Genomic DNA, 10,237 nt, shown 5'->3' on the forward strand with positions numbered 1-10,237 from the left:
CTCTCTCTCGGAGGACCTGAGCCCTAGGACCATGCCCCAGGAATACCTGACATGATGACTCCTTGCTGTCCCCAGTCCACCTGACTGTGCTGCTGCTCCAGTTTCAACTATTCTGCCTTATTATTATTGGACCATGCTGGTCATTTATGAACATTTGAACATCTTGGCCATGTTCTGTTATAATCTCCACCCGGCACAGCCAGAAGAGGACTGGCCACCCCACATAGCCTGGTTCCTCTCTAGGTTTCTTCCTAGGTTTTGGCCTTTCTAGGGAGTTTTTCCTAGCCACCGTGCTTCTACACCTGCATTGCTTGCTGTTTGGGGTTTTAGGCTGGGTTTCTGTACAGCACTTTGAGATATCAGCTGATGTACGAAGGGCTATATAAATAAATTTGATTTGATTTGATTTGAAACAGAGTGAATTATGTTATGCTTCCTGGATGAAGTTAAATGAGCATTCAGACGAGCCTTCCTGATTGATCTTTGGTAAACAACACTAGGCTGGGCGAACTCCAGCTCATCTCATATGTAGTACAGATCTCAGTCTGTCATCCTTTGGCCAATTCATTTTCATCCAATTTATATGCAGAGAGACCTAGGTGCTAACCATCACACCATAGTACCTAATGTGATGAAGGCAATCTGAAGAAGAAAAATCTTAGCACATAGGAGAGGCAATGTTAAATGGAACTATTCATGAATGATCCGAAATGAAACGACTGGCCATCAATCTCTGTTCCGATTGATGCAGTCAATCCAGCTTCATGGCCATGTCTTTTTGCTTGCTTAAAAGCTTTTATTAATTGGTGCTTAGTCACCTCTTATAGTTTTGTCAATATTGGAGCTCCATTGTCAGTGAATATTCCTGTCACGGTCGTCCTCCTCTTCATCTGAAGAGGAGAGGCGAAAAGGATCAGAGGACCAATATGCAGCGTGGTAAGTGTCCATGGTAAATCTTTAATAAAGAAAGACTGAACACTATACAAAAGAGTAACAAAAAAAAATAAACCAAATTCGACCGTGACGCTACAAAATGAGACCTGTGCTGACACAAGCCACTAACATAGACAATCACCCACAAACAAACAGTGCAACCCAGGCTACCTAAGTATGATTCTCAATCAGAGACAACAAATGACACCTGCCTCTGATTGAGAACCATACTAGGCCGAAACATAGAAATGCCCCAAAACATAGAAAAACAAACATAGACTACCCACCCAACTCACACCCTGACCATACTAACTAAATACAAAAAAAAGAAAATAAAGGTCAGAACGTGACAATTCCTCTCAGTAGATCAGCAGCTTAGAAACAGAGGCAGGCTAACATTGGAGTATTACTGAAAAGGTTTGATGTAAACACAGCCAGACGGTCCCAACTAGATCCCTTCCCCTCCCTTGGCACTAACCTTTCAATGTTTGCAGATTTTATAGGGTGGAAGAAATACGGTGGAATCTTTACCACTGCTTATACCTAACCAGACCTTTTACACATGCTATCATCGAGGGGTTAAAGGGAAAGGGATAGGTTGTGATTTGGGACAGGCAGATACTCTTCTCCATAGACCAATGTAACAACTACACAGGGTGTAGTGGCTTACTATGACCACCAGGGTGCACACCTCTCATGCCCTCTCTTGGTCCTCATGGTGGTATTCAGCAGTGCTGATGTTCTCTCCCCTGTACACAAGCCCAGTCAGTGTGGTGATAGAGCTCTTCACTTTGAAGAAACCATATACATCCATAGGACAAGTTGTTCAGGTGAGGCAGGTGTGAGTGACAGCATTACAGTCTCTCTATGCTGCAGGTTCTCTGAAAGGTGTGGACTGATTGTACTCTCAACATTCTGACCTGTGGACTGAGGAGTCTGTTGCTGTGCTATCTCACCTGTGTAACACTCCCTTCTTGTGAGGGAGCACTCAGACCTGGAACAGGGAGGGAGGGTGGGGGGATAGGGAGGAAGAGGGAGAGGGAGTAGGGAGAGGGAGAGGAAGAGGGAGGAGAAAGAGGGAGAGGGAGAGGAAGAGGGAGGAGGGAGAGGGAGGAGAAAGAGGGAGAGGAAGAGGGAGGAGGGAGAGGAAGAGGGAGGAGGGAGAGGGAGAGGGAGAGGAAGAGGAAGAGGGAGGAGGAAGAGGGAGAGGGAGGAGAAAAAGGGAGATGTAGAGGGAGGAGGGAGAGGGAGGAGGGAGAGGGAGGAGGGAGAGGAAGAGGGAGGAGAAAAAGGGAGAGGGAGAGGAAGAGGGAGGAGGGAGAGGGAGAGGGAGGAGAAAGAGGGAGAGGGAGAGGGAGAGGGAGGAGAAAGAGGGAGAGGGAGAGGGAGAGGGAGGAGGGAGAGGGAGAAGAGAGAGAGAGAGGGAGAGGGAGGGGGAGGAGAAAAAGGGAGATGTAGAGGGAGGAGGAAGAGGAAGAGGGAGGAGGAAGAGGGAGAGGGAGGAGAAAAAGGGAGATGTAGAGGGAGGAGGGAGAGGGAGAGGGAGAGGGAGGAGGGAGAGGAAGAGGGAGGAGAAAAAGGGAGATGTAGAGGGAGGAGGGAGAGGGAGAGGGAGAGGGAGGAGGGAGAGGGAGGAGGGAGAGGAAGAGGGAGGAGAAAAAGGGAGAGGGAGAGGAAGAGGGAGGAGGGAGAGGGAGAGGGAGGAGAAAGAGGGAGAGGGAGAGGGAGAGGGAGGAGAAAGAGGGAGAGGGAGAGGGAGAGGGAGAGGGAGGAGGGAGAGGGAGAAGAGAGAGAGAGAGGGAGAGGGAGGGGGAGGGAGAGGGAGAGGGAGAGGGAGAGGGAGGGGGAGAGACCTCAGTGAAATACTTACTTACGAGCCCCTAACCAACAATGCAGTTAAAACATTTTTTTTAAACAATTATAATAAATAAATGCAAAATATGAATAAGAAATACAAGTAACAAGTAATTAAAGAGCAGCAGTAAAATAACAATAGCGAGACTATATACAGGGGGTACCGGTACAGAGTCAATGTGTGGGGTCACAGGTTAGTTGAGGTAATTGAGGTAATATGTACATGTAAGTAGAGTTATTAAGGTGACTATGCATAGATGATAACAACAGAGACTAGCATCGGTGTAAAAGGGGGGGGGGGGGCTGGTATAGAGGTCCTGGATGGCAGGAAGCTTTGCCCCAGTGCTGTACTGGGCCGTGTGCACTACCCTCAGTAGTGCTTTGGGGTCGGAGGCCGAGCAGTTGCCATACCAGAAGGTGATGCAACCAGTCAGGCAGGATGCTCTCAATGGTGCAGGAACCTTTTGAGGATCTGAGGACCCATGCCAAATCTTTTCAGTGTCCTGAAGGGGAATAGGTTCTGCCATGCCCTCTTCACAACTGTCTTGGTGTGCTTGTTAGTTTGTTGATAATGTGGACACCAAGGAACTTGAAGCTCTCAACCTGCTCCACTACAGCCCCGTCAATAAGAATGGTCCTCGGTCCTCTTTTTCCTGTAGTCCACAATCATCTCCTTTGTCTTGATCACATTGATGGAGAGGTTGTTGTCCTGGCACCACACAGCCAGGTCTCTGACCTCCTCCCTATAGGCTGTCTCATCGTTGTCTGTGATCAGGCCTACCACTATTGTGTCATCGTCTAACTTAAAGTTGTGCAGTCATGATTGAACAGGGAGTACAGGAGGGGACTGAGCACGCCCCCCTGAAGGGCCCCCGTGTTGAGGATCAGCATGTCAGATGTGTTGTTACCTACCCTTACCACCTGGGGGCGGCCCGCCAGGAAGTCCAGGATCCAGTTGCAGAGGGAGGTGTTTAGTCCCAGGGTCCTTAGCTTATTGATGAGTTTTGAGGGCACTATGGTGTTGAATGCTGAGCTGTAGTCAATGAATAGCATTCTCACATAGGTGTTCCTTTTGTCCAGGTGGGAAAGGGCAGTGTGGAGTGCAATAGAGATCATCTGTGGATCTGTTAGGGCGGTATGCAAATTGGAGTGGGTCTAGGGTTTCTGGGATAATGGTGTTGATGTGAGCCATGACCAGCCTTTCAAAGCACTTCATGGCTACTGACGTGAGTGCTACGGGTCGGTAGTCATTTAGGCAGGTTACCTTGGTGTTCTTGGGCACAGGGACTATGGTGGTCTGCTTAAAACATGTTGGTATTACAGACTCGGACAGGGAGATATTGAAAATGTCAGGTTGAAAATGTTAGTAATTGAATATTGATGTCTATGTCTATATTATTGGCAAACATATTCTACAATACCCATGAGACATAGGCTATAATGTTTTTTAAGAGGAATCATTGGTCTCAGTAAATTGATTACGTTTTATGCACAGGAATTAAAAGAAACATTGAGAATATTCTGAACTCAATTTCGGCCAAAAACCTGAATAATTCAAGAGCATTTATGACTGTGAGGGAGTAAAGAGAACTGCCAGGTAAATGGGAAAATATAATTAGTTTCACTTTCCCCTCTGCTCTGTCTGTGGTGACGCCATGCTCTCCAAATATAACTCTGCTCCCCGAGGCGTGTGCCGTGCCGTGCAATGTGTAAAAAAACAAACACATTTCGCCTCGTTTCTCTCTCATGTCTAAACTCACCTTGGTGTGAAAATAGTTTTACCGTCCTCCTCACCTATGTCAAGAGCAGGCCGAATTGTGTTTCATTTACGCTTCATTTTACTATTTATGTTTTTTAAATGTTTTAAATGTAACCTTTATTTAACTAGACAAGTCAGTTAAGAACAAATTCTTATTTACAATGACGGCCTACCGGGGAACAGTGGGTTAACTGCCTGTTCAGGGGCAGAACGACATATTTTTACCTTGTCAGCTCAGGGATTCGATCCGGCAACCTTCCGGCTACTGGCCCAGCGCTACATGGTGTGTCTGTATCATATCAATTAAAAAAGGGGTGTAGTTATCAACCATACATTACATATTTGTTTTGGACGGTTTGGACCTACAATTTACTCATAATGAGTCACAGAATTGTTCAAAAATGAGTACATGTTCAAATTGATACAGGGAACACTAAGAACAACTAATTAGGGAAATAAGCTACCTAAATGTACTGATATGAGTGACAAGTTACTGACAAGTGCGCGCGCTGTGGAAACGTTCCAAATGTGAACAGGAGGGGTTAACCTGCATTAATGTAACACTGATGACGTTGAAGATGTCTAGAGATTCGCACATTTGGACGTCCAATAAAAATGTGGTCTGGTGTCTGAAGGTTAAAGCAGGTTGGCAGGCTACATGCAGGCTGTGCTGTTAGCGAACATATCCTACCACGTTGTGTCTCATCTCACCAGCCAGGAGCGCCGTGTGTGCGCCTCGCCTCCGTCCTCGGAAAAAACTCCGTCGAATGTCAGAGAACAGCTGGGAGCTTAACATTTCAGAAGTCTGGCGGTTTCAAAAGTCTCGTCTCCCTGCTTACAGAGTGACTGTTCTGTTCAGCCAAACAGAACAGTGCGCTTCAACAACTTAACAACTTTTAAAGTGGGGAATACAGCACTGCAACAGCGTGGAAGGAATTTCTCATAGATGTCCACTCAATTGGAAAGAGGCCTACAGCTAGAGACGACCAAGCTTAATGCTCTGAAACTCGAATTCGATGATGAGGAGATTGATGTGGAAAGTCTCGACGGATGCCTGCCCGAGGAGCGGCACGGCAGCGCGGAGAAAGGAGCGAAGGTGGTCACGGAACAGCATTCGCTGCAGACGCCGCGCAAGTCGACCCGCAGCCCCAAATGCGCCCGCTGTCGGAATCACGGCGTCGTGTCTTGTCTCAAAGGCCACAAGCGCGTCTGTCGCTGGCGTGACTGCCAGTGCGCGAACTGTGTTCTCGTGGTGGAGCGGCAGCGAGTGATGGCTGCGCAAGTCGCCCTGCGGAGACAACAGGCGACAGAGGTGAGTGTCAGGGACATCTGACTTTTACTGGCAGGATATAATTTAAGAAAGATAATTATCATATCATGTAGGCCTAAATGCTGTGTGTAAATGTTTTGTAACTTGTGTCAGTCCATGATTATGTAATTACAGGTTAATACAGGTCAGATATGATGACTAACCCATGTGCATCATGCACCTATTCCTTTTTGTCTACATTTGCTCTGATTGAGAAATGTGGAAATTGAAACACGAGAACAATTAATTGTCCTAATCTATGTATAAAAAAAAAGTTGCCTATGATTTATATATTCTCTTAGATAGTGTGTGACTAAGCAGATTCATATGCATTGCTTTTTAACCTTTGTGATGATGAAAACAAGAACAATATGGTTCCATATTCCCTGAAAAAAACATAGGCTGTTTTTGCTTTACATTTGTGGATAGCATAGGGTATGTTTTCCTGATATATTTGTTTTATTTATACTGAACATAAATAGAAATGCAACATGCAACAATTTCAATGATTTTACTGAGTTACAGTACATTTCATAAAAGGAAATCAGTGAATTGAAATAAATAAATTAGGCCCTAATCTATGGATTTCACATGACCGTGCAGGGGCGCAGCCATGCGTGGGCCTGGGAGGGCATAGGCCCACCCACTTGGGAGCCAGAGCCACACATGGGGAGCCAGGCCCAGCCAATCAGAATTCGTTTTTCCCCACAAAAGGGCTTTATTACAGACAGAAATACTTCTCAGTTTCATCAGCTGTCCGGGTGGCTGGTCTCAGACGATCCCGCAGGTGAAGAAGCCGGATGTGGAGGTCCTGGGCTGTCCTGGTTACACGTGAGGCCGGTTGGACGTACTGCCAAATTCTCTAAAACAACGTTGGAGGTGGCTTATTGTAGAGAAATTAACATTAACTTCTCTGGCAACAGCTCTGGTAGACATTCCTGCAATCAGCATTCCAATTGCACTCTCCCTCAAAACTTGAGACATCTGTGGCATTGTGTTGTGGCAAAACTGAATTTTTTTTTGTGTCCCTTTAGTGTCCCAGGTGTACCTGTGTCATGATCATGCTGTTTAATCAGCTTCTTGATATGCCACACCTGTCAGGTGGATGGATTATCTTGGCAAAAGAGAAACGCTCACTAACAGGGATGTAAACAAATTTGTCCACAACATTTCTGAGAAATAAGCATTTTGTGTGTATGGAACATTTCTGGAATCTTTTATTTCAGCTCATGAAACATGGACTTTACATGTTGCGTTTACATTTTTGTTCAGTATAGATTTAGTTATTCCACTCATAAAACTCATTTGTTAGCACTCACAAGCATTTTATCATATAAATTGTAGGCCTTACATCAAGAACACTCAATTGTAATGATTCTGTAACAAACTAGCAACTTCATGCAGTAGCCTACCATACATTACAGAGGTTATGACTGTACCTACATACCTGGTTTATTAATGTAATACATTACTCCATCATAATTTCCCCCTGCTCTACATTTTATTTAGTTGTTTCAACTAATTGTTATTAAGTAAAAGTAGTTTACTAAAGATTTTGGTCAAAGTGTTACCCAAACTTTTTTTTTGCTGGCCCAAACTTAGCTCCAACTTTAAAAAAATTGGGCAAAAAATTCAGTCTACTTAAAACGATCTGTTTGCTCAACTCATATGTTCTTTCAACTAGAAATTAATATTTGCGCATCTGTGGAACTGGATTTATACAAATGAAATTAGTGCTTCTAACATACAATGCTTTCAATTGACATATTTTACACACTTTGACACACATTAATACATTGTGCATGTTCATTTATGCAGTAGCTATAATTCAAAATGTCATCACCTGGGATCTGAACTCACAACCATTTGGTGTTCACGGCATTCTTCCTCCTACTCCACCATGTCTGTGTCAATTATCACTTAATCATTATTCTCTCATCGTTGATTTTATTGACTTATTTCAGCAATTTGAGGGCTTTCTGTCTAGTTGTCTAATGTTGGTGGGGCATATTAACCTGTTTTAATGATACTCCTGAATCACTATGATCAACAAAATAGATGTACTTTGAAGTGTAGCAATACAGGTGAAATCAGTCATTGACACAGACATGGTGGTTTAGCAGGGACATTGGTATGCCATGAACCAAGAGATTGTGAGTTCAAATCCCAGGTGATGAACTGTATAAATGAACATGCACAATGTAATCATGTATGTGAACGTGTGTCAAATATGTCAGTTGAAAACATTGTATGTCAAAAGCACCGTGTGAGTAAGTAGTTCCACAGCCTTCTTTAGTGAAGATGCCCAAATAAGAATTGTATGAACATATGAGACAAGTTGTGCAAACACAACATTTTAAGTTGACTGTTTTTTTGCCTACGTTTTCTCAAGTTGGGGCTAAGTTTGGGCCAACTAAAAAATAAAAGTTCAGGTAACACTTTGATCGAAAGTTGAGTAAACTAAAAAAGGCTGTGCAACAAGCTACTTGATAATAATTAGTTGAAACAACTCTTCTTTTTTTTTACAGCGTGGGTTAATGCATATGTAAATATATTTCAATGTATATTATCTCTCCCCATTCCTCTGCAGGGTAAAAAAGGGGTCAGGGGAACAGCCGCACCTTTACCTCGCACAGCGTATCAACGCTACACCAGAGCACCTAGCATCCTAGCTAAGAGTATCTTAGAGGGTATGTATCACCTAGCATCCTAGCTAAGAGTATCTTAGAGGGTATGTATCACCTAGCATCCTAGCTAAGAGTATCTTAGAGGGTATGTATCACCTAGCATCCTAGCTAAGAGTATCTTAGAGGGTATGTATCACCTAGCATCCTAGCTAAGAGTATCTTAGAGGGTATGTATCACCTAGCATCCTAGCTAAGAGTATCTTAGAGGGTATGTATCACCTAGCATCCTAGCTAAGAGTATCTTAGAGGGTATGTATCACCTAGCATCCTAGCTAAGAGTATCTTAGAGGGTATGAGTGATACACCAGTGTACCTATATACTTCAAGAGTATCTCAGAGAGTATGTCTCAGTGACACACCTTGGGTAATACAAATTATGCAAATGAGAGGATATGAAATTACACATTGTGTTTACCAGCGAGCGGTTGGGAGGGACAATGTTGTTTTGAGGTTGTGATTCTTCTACTTTCCCCTGAGTAAGCACACGAATGTGTTCACACACTAGGCCATGCCATCACAGCTGTGTTTAGAGCATCTACTTGGCCTTTATACATTTTGATGGGGTGCCATTCTTGAATTTTGATGAATTTTGACTTAATTGACCTAAATAAACTTTATGATGTGATTATATTAAAACAGAACGTGTTCTCAGGTACTCTGAGAAAAAAAGTGCTATCTAAAACCAAAAAGGGTTCTACGGCTGTCCCCATAAGAGAACCCTTTGAAGAAGCCCTTTTGGTTCTAGGTTGGGTTTCTGTATAGCACTTTGTGACATGTAAAAAGAGATTTATAAATACATTTGATTGATTGATTGAGGTAGAATCCTTTTGCGTTCCATGTAGAACCCTCTGTGGAAAGGGTTCTACATGGAACCCAAGAGTTCTACCTGGAACCAAAAAGGGTTCTACATGAACCAAAAAAGGTTATCCTATGGGGACAGCCACAGAACCCTTTTGGAACTCTTTTTTCTAAGAGTGTATCATATTAATCATTAGACAGGTAAATTACATCAGTCTTGTTTACATCCTTATAGGCTACAAACCCCCAGTAAATGAGGACGGACCCTGGTCCAAGCGAGGTCACTTCTCCTCTGTCAGTGCCCGGATGAGGAAGAGGAGGGCGTTTGCTGATAAGGAGCTGGAGAGTGTGATGCTGGAGAGGGAGCTGAGACAGAGAGAGATGGAGGACCTATCAGGTCTCACCCTGCTTCACCACCCTGCCCTGGCAGGGCTGCCCTCTTCCCCCCACCACTGCTGCCCACAGAAGGACTCCGGGGTGGCCACCTACGTGCCTGTGCACAAATACAAACCGGGCCCTGTGCTGTATGAGTGTGACTTCCACTGCTACCAGGAAGAGGTCAAGGCCCGATCCACAGCAGAGAGCGGTTATGGTTACTGGCAGTTCACGTCACAGTGTAACTCTAACTCTGGGGTTCTGGAACACATGGAGCGAGTCAGGGAGAGAGCTCTAGAGAGCTGGAAGTGTTCCAGGAAGAGGGAGACCTGTCAAGAACCATCACTCCTGCCCTCACTACAACTCCAACAGAGTGGGAGTAGTTATTCTGAAGGCTCAGCTGATCTGGACAGGGATAAGGCCATGCCAAAAAGGGTAAAAGACAATCCAACGGCTCCAACAGCTCCAAAGTTCGGCATTCCAAAAACAGCCCTCACACACTCTGACTCTCCCTCTGAGCCT

General features: G+C 44.5%; 1 protein-coding gene across 1 annotated transcript in view; it reads left to right on the forward strand.

Annotated features, from left to right (window-relative positions):
* Positions 1-5,169: 5,169 nt before the first annotated feature.
* The window catches only part of dmrt2b (doublesex and mab-3 related transcription factor 2b), a 5,582-nt gene continuing 514 nt past the window's right edge, over positions 5,170-10,237 (forward strand). The window contains exons 1-3 of the mRNA XM_021604647.2: positions 5,170-5,858; positions 8,446-8,545; positions 9,576-10,237. The exon at positions 9,576-10,237 is cut by the window's right edge and continues 514 nt beyond it. Coding sequence (XP_021460322.2) covers positions 5,493-5,858; positions 8,446-8,545; positions 9,576-10,237 — 1,128 coding nt within the window. The 5' untranslated portion in view covers positions 5,170-5,492. The remainder of the gene's footprint in view (positions 5,859-8,445; positions 8,546-9,575) is intronic.

Source organism: Oncorhynchus mykiss, chromosome 5, assembly GCF_013265735.2.
Source record: "Oncorhynchus mykiss isolate Arlee chromosome 5, USDA_OmykA_1.1, whole genome shotgun sequence".
Taxonomy (NCBI): Eukaryota; Metazoa; Chordata; class Actinopteri; order Salmoniformes; family Salmonidae; genus Oncorhynchus; species Oncorhynchus mykiss.